The 20,635-nt window shown below is 47.7% G+C and overlaps 1 protein-coding gene across 3 annotated transcripts in view; it reads left to right on the top strand.

Moving 5' to 3' along the window:
• Positions 1-20,635, top strand: part of CAMK1D (calcium/calmodulin dependent protein kinase ID) — a gene marked incomplete at both ends in the record, with an annotated part of 417,729 nt that overhangs the window by 384,436 nt on the left and 12,658 nt on the right. For all 3 annotated transcript variants that reach the window (XM_080717054.1, XM_080717056.1, XM_080717055.1), the window contains 2 exons: positions 2,829-2,904; positions 19,848-19,960. In XM_080717054.1, the coding sequence (XP_080573180.1) occupies positions 2,829-2,904; positions 19,848-19,960 (189 nt within the window). The remainder of the gene's footprint in view (positions 1-2,828; positions 2,905-19,847; positions 19,961-20,635) is intronic.

Raw genomic sequence — 20,635 nt, 5'->3', positions numbered from 1 at the left:
GGTTCAAGAACCTAAACATTTCAAGGACCCTCCAGTCTCTGAGCTGCTAAAAGTGAGCCCCGTGCTTTTTGGGTCTCTGTAGGGCCGTGTACAGCCGCCCAACAAGTTGGTGCATTTGCCAGATAGAAGGGGAAGTGAAGTGTGTGTGTTGGGTGTGACAGAGGAGGAAGATGTTCTTTCAAGAACTCCTTTCTCCCACTGGCTATGGTGCTGGAAAACCAAGAACAGCATGAGCGTGTTCTGGGCCTGCAGTCTTGTATTCTCTCTTCATACTCCTCTCAGGTGACCTCTGCTCATCCAATGTGACAGCACCTGTCAGAAGGGCCACAGCTTGCTTCTTTGCTCACCTTTCTGTGTGCCCCTGGCATGTGTCAATGTTTGTGCCCTCCATCTTGTGCTGGCTCCCAGTGCTCTGTGCCATTGACACCTGGTCCAGTGGAGCAGCCAGCCCAGGCTGGTTGGCCATCTTGCAAAAGAGCCCCATAGATACCGCAAGGCGCTCGGGGCCGCTACTCCAGCAGCATGGCTCTGTACTCCTGACGCCTGCATCAGCTCTGTGGGAGGTGAAGCTGGCCAACCGGCGCCCTGAGCACCTTCTCTGCCTGTTAGCAGCATTCCATCAGGCCACACGGATGGCCCTGGAGAGTCTATGTGGATGCAGTCACTTCCTGTACCATCTGTGCCGGTATGGCCGCTTGGACCAGAGTGCTAGCCCAGGGAGAAAGCAAACCTTCTAAATCAGGCAGACATTCCCTTCAGTAAATGGCTCCCCTTTGTCAGTTTTTATAATAGAAGAGTTTGAAAAACTATGTTCCTAGCAGTTGGAATGTATCAGTGTATCCACTTCTAGCTTCTCTATCAATGGCTGTCTTGCTTTAGAGTTTTTTTTTTTAATATATATACTACTTTTGGGGAGAGTGTAGCAAAGAAAGGATACACAACTATATTTCTTGTTTCCTTTTTTTTTTTTTTAAGTTCTGATAAGCCAGGCGTGGTGACTCATACTTGTAAATCTAATACTTGGGAGGCTGAGACAGGAGGACCATCGGTTCACTGCCAGGCTCAGCTACTTAGTGAGGCCCTCCACAACTTAGTGAGACCCTGTTTCACAATAAAATAGGGATGGGGGTATAGCCCAGAGGCAGAGTGCCCATGAGTTCAATCCCCAGTGCCAGAAAAAAAGAAAAATAAAAAGTTCTTATAAGAGGTCTGAAGGAATTTAGGGCTGAAATCTAAAATTTGATTTGGGTATGATCTGGGGATGGTATTTGTCACTCTCCTGAGTAGAGACAGTGAACAGTTTTTCTCTGCTTTTCTATCTTGCTTGGGAAGATACTGACCTTTAACAGGATGAAAGAGAAGATTTGCGTGTTAGTTTTCTTGTCTTTGGGGGGTTTGTTGTTGTTTGCTTCTCTTTTGTTTTGGTCAAGAGGATTTATCTTGCAGACTGAAGAAGCTCTCCCCTTAGCAAACTGGGTTCTAGTAGAAAGAACCAGGATGTGGCTCGGACAACCTGGCTTCTAGCTGTGCAATGTGGGACAAGTTACTTAACCTCTCTGAGGCTCATTTGCCTTGTCTCTTGGGTACAGACCATGATAGTTGTTAGATTAGAGGAGATAATGTTTATGAATGGGAAATACACGCCTTGGCTGATGGTGGGCGCCAAGGTCCCTTCTGAGAGGAAGCAGGTACGGGCCACTTCCCAGCCAGCTCACTGGGCCACGTTATCAGACCTCTCAGTGCCTCTGTGCCTCGCCTGCAAACTGGGAATAAAGATCCTGGGGTAGGTGAGTTAATGCGTCCAAGACCCAGAGAACACACAGCTCAGCGTGTGCCAAGGGCCTTAGCAGCTGTTCTGTTTTGATTTTCTCTGCCTTTGAGTTGTTCTGGGAAGCGCATACCTCAAAGAGATGTGTTTGGAGAGAAGGAGGTTTCTACTTGTCAATGACTGACTGTCTCATGTGTGCTCACTTGGGACAACTGTGCATTAAGAGCCGTGACTTGGCTGCTCACAGACACACACAGGTGGCGGCTGTCGCACAAGGCCAAGAACCGGCCAGACGGGAGGAGGGCAAGATGAACCAAAACCCCGGGAAAGATGACTCTTGATGGATGGTGGCTTAGGACCAGGAAAATGGCATTCATGTCAACTTTCCTGCTTCTCAGATGAAACTAGAGTGCTGATGAGTAGCTCACCCCAAGCCTCAGAGGCAACCAAGATCAGCAGAAACAGGATTCCTGGGGTGGGGTTGAGCGCTGCTCCGCCGCAGCGTAAGCGCCACAGACCAGGGAGAGGAAGCTTTGCCCTGTGTCCCCAGACCTCACACCGGGGCCAGAAAGCTGCCTGGGCTCCATGTGAGGTCTTGTCACACCCTCCAGCCCCCAAACTGAGGGCGAACTTTTTATCTCAGTCTATGCTGAGCTACATACAGTACTTAGCATGGTGTGGCCATAAAATAGCCATGTATTAATGATAATCTCTAGGAATACACACACACACACACACACACACACACACACACACACACCTTCATTTTTTTTCTAGGAAAAAAGCCAACAAATAAACGGGTAATATCTTTCTACTCATTTTTATTTTTATTATCTTCTGTTGTTGCTGCTTCTGATGGGCATCGAACCTAAGACGCTGCATATGCTAGGTACCTGCCCTACCACTGAGCCACACCCCCACCTTCCACTCAGCGGGTAGACTCACACACTGTTCAATCCAAATGGCCTCCAGGGGGAAACCAAGAGAAAAGCCCTGGTAAATGTCTTCAGTCTCAGGCATCTAAAATGTCAGGCTGTGTCTCTTCTTTGTCATCCCACAGCTCCTGAAGTTCTTGCCCAGAAACCGTACAGCAAAGCCGTTGACTGCTGGTCCATCGGGGTGATTGCCTATATCTTGTAAGTATCACTTGCCACCTTGGCTTGTTATCATGTATATAACAATGGATAGATAATAAAAGTTAGCGTTCCAGCTATGTTGAAGGGCGCTATTCAGTGGCATAAAGTATATTTTCTATGTTGCATAATCATCACTATTATTCATTTTCAAACCCTTTTCATGATCTCAAACTTCAACTCTGTTACCTGTCAAACAGCAAGTGTCTCTCCTTTCCACAGCCCCTGGCAACAGGGGGTCTCAATGAGTCTGATTATTCTAGGGATCTCATACAAGTGGGCTCGGGCAGTCTCTGTTCTTTTGTGACTGGCTGACGTCACTTAGCACACGCCCTCCAGGTTCACCCATGATCTAGCGCATCAGAACCCATTGTACACTATCCCACACTTGGGTGAAGCGCTCATCCATCAATGACATGCGAGTTGCTTCCACCTTTTGGGTATTGGGAAATAACACAGCTGTGAACATGGATGTACAAATATCTGTTTGAATCCCTGCTTTCAGTTCTGTAGGGTAAATATAAATTTAGAAATAGAATTGCTGGGTCATGTGATAATTCTGTCTTTTAATGAAACCACTAACAGTTTCTATAATCACGGCCTCATTTTGCATTCCCAGCAGAAATGTACAGGGTCCCTGTTTTTTTATATCCATGCCAATATTTGTATTTTTCTTTGTTTTTCTGATACTAGCCATCCTGGTGGGTGGGCACTGGTATTTCATTTGTGTTTTTTATTTCTCTAATAGCTAATAATTTTTAGAATCTTCTCCTGTGCCATGCTAGTTTTAAGGGGATATAAGCCACTATGAAAATATTAAAACATCCCCCAAAGAAATCACAATTGGGGGAAAACATGATGAAAGTCAGAGCTTTGCCTTTGGACTCCTCATCTCTTCTCAGAGGCTCATCTCCATGCCCAGGAAATGGAGTTTGAGGTCATAGGCTGGCTGCAATTATTTAAGGATCTCCAGCTTTATTTCTAATTGGGTTGTTTTGCTTAAATCTACTCTAAAGCTATTTTTAATTACAATTTCTTTTTGCAGTTGTACTTTCAAGTGCTCATTATGTGACACTTTTAGGATGGGCTTAGGCCGACTAGTTCCTATAATTGCTAGGAAACTAGTTCTCTTCCTCATCCCCAAGGTTTTCTAGCAAACAGAGCCCCTTCATACAGAGAAAGATGATAGGAGATCATGATTGGACTACGTTCTGACAGCATGTGGCATCTTGTTCTCTTGGAGTGATAGAAACAACCCCCATGAGTTGGCCTTGCCTCATTATCTGGAAAGCAAACAGTCTTTCTACAGCAACATTCAGCTGGCAGCTTTTGTAGTTTCGTGTGGATTTGGGTGACAGCTCCTGCAGATTCTTGCCATTAGCGCAGAAGAATTTGATCCATTATGATATACTTGGTCCATAGGGCTTCTTTATGGAAATGGGCAAAGGGGAGACTCCTTTGAGTTCTAAAATTAAGATATTACACTAACACGGCACTTCTCTTTCAAAATATGCTGGCCATCTTCTTCATTAGTTTCATCCATTGTGGGGGAAGTGGGTTACAGATTCTTTTGAGAATGGGAATGGATTGGTAGTAGGCACTTAGCTGTGTCTGCCATGGCCCATAAGTAGTAAAATGTTGGAAGGAAGGCCAGCGTGGTTGGAGCATCCGTTGGCTAGCGCATGCGCCTGCGGTGTTAACAGAGGTCTGCTGTAGAGATATGGGTATGACTTGAACAGTGGTCCTTTCAGACACTTATACTTATAGCACACAGTGCAGTATTTCCCAGGGTTCAAGTATAATATTAAGCAAAGACATACTTTCCAGAGCTCTGAGAGCCCCAAACTGAGAAGGAGTAAGCTTTGGGCATCTTAGCTATATCCTACCAGATGCTCAGACCCCTGTGAGTGACAGGCCAAGTTCTTGACATAATCCACTACATAACATGGTTATACGTGAAGAACAAACAACCTTGAATTCAACATTATTAGTAAATTATCTCACGTAGGGTCTAATTTGTCTGACTATACATATATATTGTTGCTACTCTGACGAACAGCCCCGAGTCTTGGCCATCTTTCTATCATTAGCACCTAGCACAGTGTCTGAAGTAAAGAAAGTACTCTAGAAAAGCTGACATGCCCAGGGACTCCTCGAATGACGAGGTCATTGAGGATGTGGTATTCAGGAAGGGCGGGCACCACTCAAGTTTTGTCTACATGTTGGCCAAGACATAAGATCAGCAGAGAGGAGAGACAGAGCTTCCAAGCAGGAGAGAGGTGCAGGCCCAGTGGCGGGGTCCTGCAGGCACAGCGGCGGGGTCCTGTGGCATTCACAGGGCCCATAAAGATTCTCTGTAAAAGCCGGCGTGATCCTAGCACACGCTTGTAATCCCAGCATTTGGGAGGCTGAGACCAGAAGATCGTGGTTTGTGGACAGCCTCAACTACTTAGGCCCTCTGTAACTTAGTGAGACCCTATTTCAAAATAAAGAATAAAAAGTAGGGCAGGAGGTGTAGCTTAGAGGTCAAATGTCCCCGGGTTCCATCCCCAGACCCGTAAAAAAGAAAGAAAGAAAGAAAGAAAGAAAGAAAGAAAGAAAGAAAGAAAGAAAGAAAGAAAGAAAGAAAGAGAAAGAAAGAAAGAAAGAAAGAAAGAAAGAAAGAAAGAAAGAAAGAAAGAAAGGAAACTCTCTGTGAAAGTCCCAAGGCTGGAGTTGGTTGACTCTGCACAGAGTTGGCACCAGGTTGAACCAGTGTCAAAATGCAGAAGTTGGGGGTCTCAGGCTCTTGCTTCTTTCCCTCCATCCCTTTGCCTGGTTTCACACTCTCATCTGTTGTCTGAAGGCTACGCAAGCCGCACCACTGAGCAGAGCAACAGCAACAGATAAGCCATCCATCCCAAGGCCTTGCACCGAGCTCCTCCTCCTTCCTATCAACTGGAATGGAAAAGAGGTTGACCTCTACAAATTTTTGGCATGCAGCACTATTATTTTTATTTCCTAGGCTATTATCCTAAGATAACAGACTGCAGTCGAGGTGCTGGGATAGGCCACGGCACCAAATTTTCTCCCTTTTACACACCATGCAAACATTTCTCATTTTGCCAACACAGACACTGGCTAAATCAGCTCTCTCTTGGTGTCCAAACACCTCTCTGTTATCCATCATTTGGAAGGAAAAATCATTTTTCCTATCAGAGATACACATTTTTTAAAAAAATGTAGTTGATGGGTACTTATCCTGCCAGGAATCTTCCTCTGTGAATTGGGAATTGCAAAATCTGTCCTTTCCCACATAGCTTAAGCTAAGGAAAGCTAGAGGATGGACGGAACATGTTGGTGTCCAGTGTGATGGTCTTGGCTCAGCTAAGACACCACAAGTTCCAAAGAAATAATAGCCCCTCTCAAAAAGCAAATCCGTCTCTCATGTACCAGATTCGGTTTTGTGATAACGAGCCTTTCTTCTCACAAATCCAGGGAGATGATTTAATGACCATTTCTCTAAACTATGCTCAGGGCTGCCACATGCCTCAGAGATGAGCAGTGACCTTTTGCTGATGTGAAAAAACTGAGAAAGATTCTAAGTAGGTTCCCACTCCCGACTGCAGCAGGCAGGAGAGCTGGGCGGGCTCTGGTGGACATGACTGTGATCTCCAACCTAGAAGAAGCTCCAGGCCAAATCGTCATGGTGACCACCTGACTCTCAAGGGCCTCTTACATTGCTCAGTTCAACTTTAATCCTATGGGTGTTGATTTACCCATGGAGATCGTTTAGTTAGCTCTGTAAGTGGAGCTAGGGATGCCTAACCCACGTGCTGGGTCCCTTTTCTGAGACAGAGGACGATCCCTTCCAAGGCAGTCCACATCCCTTTGAACACTCCGCAGCTGGCTCGTAATGGAACATACAAGTTCCAGGGAGGGAATATGAAACCGAGCATTCATGGAAGAGAATGCATTGCCAGTGCCGGGCCTTCCCTGAGCCTGGAGCATCGCAGTGGCCGTCCCTCCTGTGAGTACCAGAAGCGTGAACATTTGTGACAATGGGTCACTGGCACTGCCAGCAGCCAGCACCCAAGGTAAAGCACGTCACCTTGTTCAGGACACCCTGAGCCCCTGATCTCATTTTTGGCATTAGATATTGAGAAGCTAAATTAGATCTGTTTCTTCATCTTGCCCAGGTGACCTCTGTCTAAGGGGTCACATCAAACAGACTCAAAAGATTTAAAACATAATGACTGGAATGTCCATTTACCAAATCACAACGAGATGGGCGTCGCACGTGGACCTGGATATGCATGTCAACAAGCAGCGTGCTCTCCAGTCCCCCGGGGATGCCCCAGGAGAGGCAAAGTAAAGTAAAGCCAGTTTTCTTCAGACACAGTAATGGGGGCAGTGAGCCATGGCCTTGGAGGTGCGCATAAGGCCTGGATTCATTTCCAGGGTGCCCTTCTTGGCCAAAAGAAATTTGTTAGCAGCACAGGCCTTCCTCTTATCTGGTCCAAACAGCCAGTGCCAACCAGTTCTTCCCCACGGTTTCCTTCTCCTACCATGTGCGTGTGCATGCGTGTGTGTGTGCATGCATGTGTGTGTGTTACTGAGGATGGAACCCAGGGGCATTCTGTCTGAGCTACACCCCCAGCCATATTTTATTCTTTATTTTAAAACAGGGTCTCACTAAGTTGCTGAGGACCTTGCTAAGTTGCTGACACTGGCCATGAACTTGCAATCCTCCTGTTTTTGCCTCCAAGTACTGAGATACAGGCATGCACCACCACTCCCGACTCCTTTCTCCTGCTTTGAAGACCAGCCACCAACCTTCCTTTCTCTGTTGTCATTCTAGCAGCAGCCTTTTGAGCTCAGCAGGCATAGGTTCTTTACTCTAGTTTCCAGGTTTCCTGGCTGGAGTTCATCACAAGAATTTTCAGAAAGGCTCCCCAGCTCCCTCTGTGTTCTGTGCGAAGTAGACCCTGTGTACTAAATGACATCTGTGGGCAGAGTTGCTATAGCTTTAGTCTCAGATGCACCTTCTGCTCGCTCATATATCTGCTTTGTTTGTGGGCCCATGAGCTCTTCACTGCTTCAGGGAAGGGCTTGAGCTGCTCTCTGTGCCAGCTGGGTCACCGCCATCCCCTCAGAATCCTCTCGTTTCAGAGAGCAGTGCAGGACATGGTCCGAAGGGTGAGGGGCACTGCAGTGGTGCCGCTGGGAGTGTGCATCTCAGACGGTGGTGGGACCAGCATCCTGTGGTGACGTCAAGCAGGGCGTAGCCACCAGTGTGGTGGTGGTGTTCTGCAGAAGCCCAGAGATGTTATTTCTCTCATTTTTCCATGGTGGAAGAGAGAGGGCCACGGGGGGATGGAGGAGCGGCTTGCATACATCACTTTCGCACCTTAAATAGCGTAGCTTCAGGCAGGCGGAAAAGCGTTTTACTTCCTCTGCTTTCTTGTTTTCATCTCAGCATCATCTCCTGGAAACTGTCATTTACGGAGCAGCTAAATGCTTCAGGATATTGTGCCCGGAGAAGGGAAGGCTAAGGGATTGACACGCATGCACTTAACTAACATTTATCAAGCCTAATATGTGTCAGGCAACATGACGGCGGTGCAGAGATGGATCCATCACCGCCCGGCCTTGGAGGTGCTTACTGTCGGCTGGAGGCGACAGGCAGCAAACACAGAAATTGCCATCTAGTCCTGCCAGCTGTCATGAGAGGGGAGGGAAGCACTGTGGCAGCAACTGGGACAGCGCCAGGCACTGCCCGAGGCCTGAGGAAGCCTTCCCAAGACAGGTGGCAGGCGTCTGGGTTAGAAGGACAGGTAGGCATCTGCCAGGAGGGCGCCAGTCGAAGCCAAGGAAACCTCAGTCCCCAAATAGTCCCTACAAGACCATTACACAGATTGATGGCTTTTCCCTCTAGACCCAATTACCTGAGGATATAATGTGCTTCCTGTGTATGAGAAAAGATGTGCTGTTCAAATGGAAGCATAATTTTTAAAATATGGCTTCAAGGAGTTGATGTTGCTTCAAAGCAGTGATATCTAAAACTTGAGGATGGGAAAAATTTAATCTCAATTTACCAGGATTTCTAATTTCCTTAGCACCGCACTGAGCACATGGAGAATCAAAAGAGATTTTCATAGTTTTTTAAATGTTTTCTATTGGGAATGAACAGCAACGGCAGGAGACAGTGCACAGACAGAAAATAGCAAAACAAGCACACAGAAAGGAAAAGGGCCACTAGCTGTGAGGGGCACGGTAACGAGCGCAGGCTGAGCAAGGTTTGTGATTCAGGGTAGTGGAGGTGGAGGTGGGAAGGGGCAGAGCCCAGCTCACTGCAGCCCTTGGGGAAACTCTGGAGGAGGGAGCCCATGGTGCGATTCCAAATAACACACACAGTGCCCAGGGCGTCCTTTCTGGCTTCTCCTCTCCTCCTGGAACATTCTAGGGCCCGTGACCCAGTGGCCTCTGAAGTACTGAGTGCAGTCGTGAAGGAGGTGGAGGACAGTGGGGAGGCAGCAAGATGCCGGAGCAGTGGGATGCAGGTGGTGGGAAGCAGGCGGTGGGATGCAGGTGGGGGGAAGCAGGCAGTGGGATGCAGGTGGTGGGAAGCAGGCGGTGAGATGCAGGCGGTGGGAAGCAGGCGGTGGGATGCAGGTGGTGGGAAGCAGGCAGTGGGATGCGGGCCCCAGCACCTCCTGATGGAATTGCTAGAACAGATGCCTGACTGCCTCTCTATCAGGACTCAAAGGAAGGTAGGAAAGAGAGTGAGAAGAAGGAAGACATGAAGGAAGAAGGAAGCCAGGGAGGGAGAAAACACCTAATCACAGAGAAGGCAAAGTCCAGGTGCAGAAGTCTCATTTGGAAGTCCTCCCACTGAATCATGGCCGGTGTGCTTGGGGGTGATCACCTCTGGTTGACCCCTCTGTGCTCTGGCCTGAAGTTCAATGCCATGAGAACTAACTGTCACTACTGAAAGCCTCAGGTGTAGTTCCTGCCTGCGGGAAGGTCTCACTCCTCCTGGTCTGCCTTGTGCCCCCAGTTTCAAGGTGAGCATGGGCTGAATGGTGTGGGGGCCCTGCAGGAGGCTCCAGGACCCTCTTCTAGTGCCCTGGACTTCCTGGAGGTGGTGTCTGTTTGGCTAATGCAAGAATCAAAACCTTGCCTCCAGGTGGAGCCAGCTGCTCACCTCTCATAGCAGGAAGCCATTTCTCTTTCTTCCCTCCTTATCATCAAGGTCCCAGTCTTCAATTCCAGTTGTACATAAGCTATAGGAATATACTTCCTTATAGCAGTAGTCCCTCCCTCTCTCCTCTAACCTTTGCCTAACCCGTGCACCTGTCCTTGGTGTCCAGGGTGTTATCCAGAGATCAGAGAATGGTGCAGGCCTTTATCCTTTGTGTTTTCAGCAGCAGCACATTGCTGGTCTCACCCTGCACGGTCTGCGGAGCCCCTGCCTTCTCCAGCCTGCTCTCTCCCAAGTTGGCACTAAGAAAGTTCTGGAAACACACATAATCAATTAGACAACTGCCAAAATAATTGCATAGCTTTTTTGTAACGATTCAGGTCTCATTGGTTATTCTAGTCCATGAATAATGTGCTGAAACTTGTTTAGCTACTAACTGGGCCTTGTGCATAAGTACAGCAGATTTATCAGCTCTAAAAGCTTGGCTTTATGATTTTAAAAAAATTATCATATTATCCAGAGTAAGATGGATAGAACTCACAAGTCTTAGACATTCATTCAGTAAGCAAGTACCAAGAATTCCTACCAAGTGCCAAGACAGAGGAACAAACAATGGCCTCCCGGTGGCCCCTGCGCATCCACTGGACTCAGTGTCCAAAGGAAGGATGCCTAGATCTGGTGGGTTTTGCTAGTGCCTTTCAGAGCCCCATGAGGCCTGGGTTGACTCGTGCAGCTTCTCTAGTTTGCAGCGTACGTGGGCTGTTCTGTTTCAGTCATTTCTGGGCACCTCGGTCTAATCACACACAAGCTCTCCTCCTTCGCACACGGGCCTTTGAGCGCGTGTTCTCAGGGAGACTTCAGCCACCCTTGAGACTGTGAGCTCCTTGGCTGAATGCCCAGAAGTATGGGCACACAGGGATCAAAGTTCAAGAGCAGGTCAGGTGTATTCTACCATCAGCCATAGCACAGGGCACGGCAATCAGGGCCAGGCAGTGTCTCTCAACCTCTCTTCTACAGCAGTGGAGACTCTTGGGTCAGAGTGGTCAGTTGGTGGTGGATAGTTCTGAGGCTTTGTACAAAATTTAAACCCATGTTGCTTCTTGTTCATGATCAGAGTGTGGGGCCCTGGGTTGTGTCTCTTGGGACTCATCTGCTCCTCTCCCTCTCACCATGTTCTTCCTGAAGACCAGCCCCTCCCCCCGACACACACTTCAGAATATTTTAGCTGAAGGAACTTGAAAGGGATGAGATGGAATTGGTGGAAAGGGAGAGAGAAGAGAGAGATAAGAGGGTGGAAACTGGTATTTAAGGACGGCTGCGTGACTGGCGCTTTCATGTGTTATATCTCTACTCTCTATCCATGCGTCTACCCACCTGTCTATACGTCCATATATATATACACACACCTGTCTGCCTATCTGTGTATTTTATACGACCTATGTATTAGTATATAGTGAATATATGCCATTATTATATATATTAGTGTATTCTATACTATAGATATATAGTAGGCATTTTATATATACTTAGATATAGTAGTCATTGTGTGTAATATATATACTATATATAGTATTCTACATTATGTATAGGATATCCACCAGGCATTGGATATAGTGCACATACTGTATATAGTATTCTATACTACATATATAGTAGGCATTGGATATAGCATATATAACACTATATACAGTAGGAATTGTATATACTATTTGTAGTCAGCATTTTGTCTCAAATCACAAAATAAACTAAAACTTGGAGAGGATGCATGATCTCCCCGATGTCACACAACCAGTACTTGGGAGAGTCAGTGCCTCCTCTCCTCTAAACCTTGTGCTTTGGTCAGCTTTCTGCCACTATCACAAAATAACTGAGATAATTAACTAAAAGAGAAAAGGTAGCCGGGTATAGTGGCGCATGCTTGTAATCCCAGCATTTGGGAGGCTGAGACCAGAGGATGGCATTTTGCAGACAGCCTCAGGTACTTAGTGAGGCCCTCTGCAACTCAATGAGACCCTGTTTCAAAATAAAGAATAAAAATAGGGCTGGAGGTGTAGCTTGGAGGTAGAATGCCCCTCCGTTCCATCCCCAGTACCATAAAAAGAAATAATAAATAAATAAATAAATAAATAAATAATAAATATAGAAAAGGTTTATTTTGGCTTACAGTTTTGGAAATTCCCAAGATTGGACAGAGCCATTGTTTTGGGTGCCTTGTGGGGTTGACAACAGTGGGGAACACATCGCAGAACCAATTGCTCACCTCCAGCCAGGTACAAAGGGAAGAAGAAGAGATGGGCTCCCACCATGCCTCTCAAGCTCCCACCTCTAATGACCTCAAGACCTCCCAGCAGGTCCCATCCCTAAAAATCCCACCACCTCCCGATGGCACCTCCAAGTCTTTTAACACAGAGACCACTAGGAACACTCAACATCCAAGCTCTAGCACCAGAACACTCAGAGACAAAGCTGGAGTCAGCCCTCAGCAAGCAGCAGAAACCTGCCCTTGAAAATTGCTTGTTCTCCTTGAGAACCCTCCACCCCGTTAGACGAAAGCAGAGGATTCTAGGATGCCGCTCCCTTGTCAGTGTGGACTCTGGCATTTAAATATTTTTATGAAAAAAATATAAAATAAGTTCCTGTACTTCAGAAGCACATTTCACACGTACTTGGAATTTTTGCTAATATATCTAACTTTATTTCTCTGTTGCCCAGGGCAGTAAGACAGGCCCAAACTGCTGCTCCACTCCGTAGAATTCTACAGGTTTTATTGAAAGGGGACTTTTTCTCCATTCTTTCCCCTCGTGGCTCTGCGTGACAGCGTGGCACTGAGCACAGACAACTGGACACAATCATATTGGAATTTGGTTCAATATAGATGCAGGCTCATTTTTCTCTGATCCCTCGCTCCCATAGACAAGACCATAATGGCCCCTGCCATTTCCCTCCTATCTGTCATTCAGGAAGACAGACTGGATAGAGCACGAGGCATTGATTTTATAACTGCAGACAGTCTGAGCTGTTCTTTGCAGGTCGTCTGGCCTTGTCTCCGGCTTTGTTTTCAAACATATAATAGACAAAAATCATGACAGGGACTTCAGAGGCAGGTTTGGGAAGAGAACATGTGTGGTGTGATCCCATCAGTGCGGTGACACATCTGGCTGGAAATCTAAAGGTTAATATGTCTTGGATCAGGAGTTGCACAAAGAAAGCTAACAATTCTATCCTACCCTTTAAATAGGAACAAATTTCCTGACCTCTCATTCATTTGTTTCCTTATCTAGAAACTGAAGATTTTAAATTTTTTTTGGTGGTATTGGGGTTCATGGAAGCCCTTCTACCTCCGGGCTACTCTCCCAGACCTATTTTATACTTTTTCATTTGGAAACAGGGTCTCTTAAGCCAGAGTGGCTGGCTTTGAACCTGCGTGATCCTCCTGTCTCCACCTCCCAAGCATGTGCCACTACGCCCGGCGAAACTTCAGGTTTTGAAAAGCTTATGTCCTAAGTATGCATGAAATGAGACCACATGTATCATGTAGTCCAGTGCCCGGCATAAAATAAGAGCTCAGTAAATGGTGACTGTTGGTATCAACTTCTATGGAACTCACTCAGCATAATTAGTTACTTTGCTCCAGAAGACGTTGTACCCATCTCACTTAAATAAGACTGGACTCCGGAACTCTAAGGGGTAAGACCCATGTTGGCCTCATCCACTGCTGTGTGGTCAGCATTTCATACCTCACCGGGGCTCTATAAATAGCTGTAGAATTGGGCTGGAGTGGTCTTTGTTCTCCTAGGACAGAAAACCACACAGATGCCCATCCATAGACTTGGCCCTGACACCATCTCTTTTTTTCTCTTTCCCAGTGTCCTTACTAAATGAGAGATTGGACCAGGTGATGATTTAAAGGCTCCAGAAAAAACTCCATGACACTGAAAATGCCCCTCCTGTACAAAGTAGTTTTCAGGGATACTCTCTGCCTCTGGTATGAGGCCCCAGGCTGCACACAGGCAGCTGTTGGTAGGTGAGCTGCAGAGATGGAAGCTGATGCTCAAAGAGGGGTGTTGGGACTGGACAAATGAGAGCGTCTATGCTCAGAGGAGCATTATTCACAACAGCCAACAGGTGGAAACTAGCTAAAGGTCTATCAGCAGATGAATGGATGAATGAATAAAAAATAGTATGTAGGAGCTGGGCGTGGTGGCGCACGCTTGTAATCCCAGCATTCGGGAGGCTGAGACCTGGAGGATCACGGTTCGCGGACAGCCTCAGCTACTTAGTGAGGCCTTCTGCAACTCAGTGAGACCCGGTTTCAAAATAAAGAATAAAAAATAGGGCAGGGGGTGTAGCTCGGAGGTCAAATGCCCCTGGGTTCCATCCCCAGACCCGCAAAAAAAAAAAAAAAAATAGTATGTAGGTATCATGGAATGATATTCAACCTCAAAAAAGAAGGAAATTCAGCTACCACAGGGGCCAACTTTACAGGACATTATGCTAAGTGAAATAAATCATCTACAGAAAGACAAATACTTCATAATTCTACTTCTATAAGGTATCTAAAAGTCAGACTGAAAACATCAAAGAGGGCTCATGTCTCAGTCAGCATTCACACTTCTCTAATTCAAAGGACTGACCACGACGCTTGTAATCCCAGTACTTGGGAGTAACAGGAGAGTCTGGGTTCGCAGCCAGCCTCAGCTATTTAATGAGGCCCTTCACAACTTATTGAGACCTGGTTTCAAAATAAAGAATAAAAAATAGGGCTGGGGGTGTAGCTTGGAGGTAGAATGCCCCTGGGTTCCATCCTCAGTGCCTCAAAAAAAAAAAAAAATAAAAACCTTACCACACATCTCAGAGGAAGGAAGATTTATTTGCTCGCAGTTTTCTGGAGATTCTGGGTTCAGTCTGTGTGAGGCCAGGGTCTGAAGCTCAGGCATGGCAGCAGGAAGCAGACAGAGAGGGAAGGCTCTGCTCCTCGTTTCACAGAGGACAGAAGGAAGCGTGAGCCAGCAAGTGAGGGGACTCGGGACACACGCAGGCCCCAAGGCCTCACCCCAAAGACCCCCTTCTCCCTCCACACCCTGCTGACCCAAGTCGCCACCCAGATAATCCCATTGTCATGGGATTACAGCCCCCATGACTGCATCAGCCATGAGCATTAATACATGAGCTCTTCAGGGGGCATCCTGTATCTACCATAACAAGTTGCCAGGGCCCAGGGAGAGGGAAAGGACTGTGAGGGAAGAGGGCATAAAATTTCAGTTAAGCAGATGAAGCGGCCCCAGGGATCTGCTGTGCAGCATTGTTGCTAAGGCCAACAACAATTCACACACTCCAGTATTTGCTAAGAGGGCCGATCTCATCTTAAGTGGTCTTATCACAAAAAAGTCAAGTACAATAAGACTAATTTGATTTTATAATTAAAAGAAAGTCAATGCCTGCTGTCAGGCATGATGGCGCTTTCTTTACCATCTCTGGTATCGAAAGCTGTGGGGAAACAGAACCTTAAGTATGTAACTCGAGGGGACAGGAGATATGCAAGAGCACGGGGGGCTGAGTGGACTGTGGAGACCGAGGGCCAGGAAGGACAGAGGGGCAGCAGCTGGTCATTATCTGGGCATCCCTCAGCACATCCCTTTTTTGGGGAATGCAGTCCAAGGCCAAAGGCAAAAAGCAGAAGAATATCTCCTAAAGAAGGCTGATGACGACCATGGCGAATGCCCGTGGCCTCTCCACAGGAGCTCTTCTGCTACTAGCATTGCGGTTTCCAAGAAAAACTGCTTTCTGCCCAGTCAGCTACAGTCGGCCGTTGCTGAGTTCCACGTTCATCCACAGTCGGCCGTTGCTGAGTTCCACGTTCATCCACAGTCGGCCGTTGCTGAGTTCCACGTTCATCCACAGTCGGCCGTTGCTGAGTTCCACGTTCATATGGCGTTAAGAGCTTCCTCTGTGGAAAGCCTTCTCCTCTGTGCTGTGGGTCTCTGTCCAGGACTGCTGTTTGGGGTAACCCAAACCACGCTGTACTCTCTCCACAAAGGCAGGCCAGTTTGCCCGCAGAGCCGGGCCGCACACCAGGTTCGTCTGCAATGCCTGAGCGCATGGAGTGTTGGCGTTGCCACCTCCTCCCATAGGGGGAACGGGCAAAGGGGGCATCTGGTTGAGTGGGAGCTTTGAGATCTCCCTGGGCTGCATCCAAATCTTACCCTCCTAGCCGGGCTCAGTGGCCAGCAATGCAGTCTCTTCTCTAAGAGCGTGTCTATTTATTCAACCATAGGCACTAAGATCCCAAAGGTGGAGGTAAGACGTGGTCCTGCTGGGGAGCTCGTGGACAGGCCGGGCTGCGAGCAGTGTAAGAAGAGGCGGGCGCCTAGGGGCCCTGCTCACTACAGTGGGGACACGGTGTGGGACATCTGTCCCAGCTGGCAGAGAGGCCACATCTTCCCTGTAGCACTCCAGCTAGCTGTCGTGGGTGTGCAGAATGGGGTAAATGGGAGGCAAAGGGCAGCCCAGGTAACACCCTTTACCTGGGGGCAGAATCAAGCATCCTGCGTGCAGGGAGCTAGTGCTAAACCTCCTGGTAAACAACCCAGGGAGTGTGTGATGGGTTGGAGCCCCCATTCCCTTGGATCCAGGTGACTATAAGGCTCCTGTGATTCCCTCACACCACACCTTTGGGTGCAGCTCCAGTGCTGTCCTCATTTTATTTTCATTTTTATATTTTTATATTGCTGGAGATTGAACCCGAGGCTTCACACATGCTAGGTGCAAGCACTCTACCACTCTCTGGGCCTACCATCCTCGGTTTTTTGTTTGGTTGGTTGGTTTTTGTTTTGTTTTGTTTTGTGGTGGCACTGGGGATGGAACCCTTCTACCTCCAGGTTACACTCCCAGACTTATTGTATATTTTATTTGGAAACAGTTTCTCTTAAGCCAGCGAGGCTGGCTTCGAACCTGCGTAATCCTCCTGTCTCCACCTCCCAAGCGCAGGTATTACAAGTATGTGCCACCACGCCCAGCTACCATTCACGTTTTAAAGTCGAGAAACTAGCAACACAGCAGATCCTGGGCTCCAGCCCATTCCATCCGGTTCCAGGTCTGTGTTCACCGTTGCACTTACTCACTGAAGAGGAGACCTGAGAATCGAACCTGCTGCTGCGGCCTGGCTTGGGATTCTCGGTGCAGGTCTCTTGCTTCATCCCCACCGCTTCATCTGCTAAAAGAGCCCTGTGATGGGATGCTGCCTCTCCTGGAGGACAGTTCCAAGGCGGGAGGGAGGCAGCCTGAAAAGACAGATTCCCCTTATGAAGTAGTCATCATACAGAAATTTCAGTGGGAAATTTCAATGTTATGCTCAACCATAAACTTCTAGGCCTGGAAAATCAAGAAAAGTGTTATCATTCTTGAGTACCCATGTTGATGCATAACTTGCAGGTTACTTAAAAGGTTCAATGCATAAAGAAGAAATACTAGCTTAGAGCACAGGATGACAGCACCAACAGGCAGCCCCAAGACCTCAGCCGTTCTGTGTTTGAAGGTGAAGGGCCCAGAGTAGTCGCCTTTTCTTCCTGCCACCTCTAGAGGAACCTGCTGTTGAAGCAGCCCCTAGGGGGCGCTCTACATTTCTACATTTCTAGATCTCGGGAACATTTCACAAACTACTTTTGCCCTTCTGCATGCTAGTTTGTTTTGTTTTTCACAGTCCTTATTTCAACATCCCTTTTCTTAATTTGAACTCACTCAGGCTCCAGCTAGATGCATTTCCCTTCCTTCTGCCTTCACTGTACCCACATGAGCACCCTATTCTATACCAAACAACAACAACAACAACAACAAAAACAAGATGAAAAGAAATTGGAGTATACCTTCAGGAAATTAGTACTAGGATAATAAATCTTTATTGGCATTTTTAAGAGACTTTTTTCCTTGAAAATAAAACCAAACCATAAAGGAAACATAATCAGTTGTTAATAAAAGCCTCACATATCTAAAATTTAGGGGTTTTTCCAAGACAAGCTAATATTTTGCTCTGTCTGCTTTTTCTAATATGCACATTTCACTGAGCCCAAATCCGCATTATGGGGAAAATTTACATAGCCAGCTCCCGGGCCCCAGGGTTTCCTTGCACAGTGAAGTATGTGCCCGGTGGTTTCGGAAGCCCTGGCTGTGGCTCATTTTGCCAAAAGCAGTAAATCCTTAAAATGAAATTTTCCAGGCATTCAGCTCCTATCGCAGCCTATTGGGGACAGATGACTGTGGGTCTTATCGGCCTGCGGAATGTCTCCAGCCTTGGAAAATGTCGTCACCCGTCCCCTGGGCAGCCTGCGGGCACTGAGGCTCTCATAGCAGGAGGGGCTGAAGGATGGCGGTACAAGGCTGTTTTCATCTTAACTACATTTCTTATGTGCTGACAGCCTAATTCCTCAGAGGCCGGCAGTCTGCTGTTTCCTTTTAATTTATTCTCTTTAAACTGGTGGTCTCTAGGCTGTAGCTGAGTTTGGAACAGTCTTGAGTTATGGGGAAGATTCAGGGTTTGCACCATAACGGCCATTTCCTGGCCCCAGGAGCCGACTCTCCCCATCCAGCCTGCACCTAGCTCTCCTGCACCAGCCCTGCCATCCGCTGCCTTGTGGTCACTTACAGCCGCACCCTCCATCCCTCCCACCTCTTCCCGGCCATGCAGAGCCAGCCAGGGCAAGTTCTGGTCTTTTCCTAAAAAGCCAATCAGACAAACTGGGAGAGGGGAGTCATAAAGTGGCTTAAATCCAGAAAGAATATTAGGAATTTTTTTAGTCTCACCACCTGCATTCTGAGATGAGGAAATTGTAGTCCCAGCGATGTGTCAGTGGCCTCCTGGTGGTAAAGGTAGCATCAGAACTGAATGCAGAGAGCAGAGCTAGGAGAAGCCATTGTTTTTAAGATTAATTAATTAATTTGGGGGGGATGCTGAGGATGAAACCCAGGACTTCACACATGCAAGCCTGCACTGCTAACTTTATGGGGAGGAAATGTAGTTGGTATAGTTTAATTAGAATTTTAATTCCTGTTACATTTCTAAGATAGATAGCCCTCGGTCCCTCCGGAGCTCTAAGTTCCTTGCACCAGCATTCTAACAGACCTCTTCAATATCAAAACCTGGAAATGGTCCCCTGAGAAGGCGCTGGCCGTGTCGCAACACCTCCTGCTGAGCTCACTGCCTGTTACTAGGCAGAATTGTGACCTCCCACAGACCCAATGCAGGCAGCAGAGTGATGGGCACATGAGGTGACCCATGGCAAACTGGTACCCAGGTTGTAAAGTTTCTTTTCCTTCCTATTTCTTAAATAAAATGAACCTAGAGGGGCCCCAAATGCATATTAAACATAAAATGCTTTGTTCATTCCTTCCACCATCCCATCGTCTATTAGGGACAGTATTACAGGCACTAAGACCCATAATGGTCGTGGACAGAAGGCCCTCGGCTGGGATTCCAGGGTGTGTGAGTCTCAGGTTAATAATATTAAGGAGTTAAAGTGGGTTTGAATTGTTGGTATTCCCCTCTGGTCATTAACAGAGTCAACACTTTTTGCTCCTTATTGAATCCTGATGTTTACTTCTATGTCACCTACACCAACAGGATGTGTGGACCCTCTGCTTAGATGACATTCGCAGCGCACACAGGGCAGGCTTTCTTGACCTGACTGCTAAAGTCTCTTCCTCCCGAGCAAAGCGCAAGCCCTCCACCCTGAGTGCAGACACTCAGACCTCACTCCCTCTTGTCTCCCAGGCTCTGCGGCTACCCTCCTTTTTATGACGAAAATGACTCCAAGCTCTTCGAACAGATCCTCAAGGCAGAATATGAGTTCGACTCACCCTACTGGGACGACATCTCCGACTCTGGTAGGTCACCCACGCGCTGCTCTGCCCCCACAATGCTTATACCCGAGCTGCCGGCCCCCTGGGGACCCAGAATGGCCCTGCAGCCCGTGTCTTCATCCACTGGGGCTGCTGTAACAAAAATACCACAGCCCGGGTGGCCTAAACCACAGCTAGGGTTCTGGGGCAGGCTCAAAACTCTGCACGTCCGGCGCCTGGCAAGGGCCTGCTTGCTGGCTCATGGATGGCTGTCTTCTTGCTGTATCCCCACATGGCAGAAGAGGGAGAGAGCGCTCTGGGGCCTCTTTTATAAGGTCCCTAATCTCTTTCCTAAGACCTTCACCCTCATGGCCTAATCACCTCTCAGAAGTGCCATCCTAACACCATCATCTTGGGGACTAGGGTTCCACACATGAATTATGGGGTGCCACAAACATTCAGCCCATGACTGCTCCCCAGGAAGCTTTATGAGCCACGTATTAGGGCTCACCTTGGAGTACAGGCCTGGGGCATCCTACCTGAGTGCAGCCAAGGGCCAGGGCCCACTGGTCCACCTCCACAACCGGTGCCCTGGCCTGGGTGCTCCGGGCATGCAGCATGATTAGCTAGTGTTTACTGAGCACGCAGCATGGTTGATTCGCTAGTGGTTTACCGAGCGCTGACCGTGCAGAACGCTGGAAGCCCTGCATGCGTGCTGAC

The sequence above is a fragment of the Muscardinus avellanarius genome, assembly GCF_963383645.1.
Source record: "Muscardinus avellanarius genome assembly, chromosome: 20".
In the NCBI taxonomy this organism is placed as follows: Eukaryota; Metazoa; Chordata; class Mammalia; order Rodentia; family Gliridae; genus Muscardinus; species Muscardinus avellanarius.
Note: the sequence above shows the minus strand (reverse complement) of the source record. Positions and strands in the feature narration are given on the sequence as shown.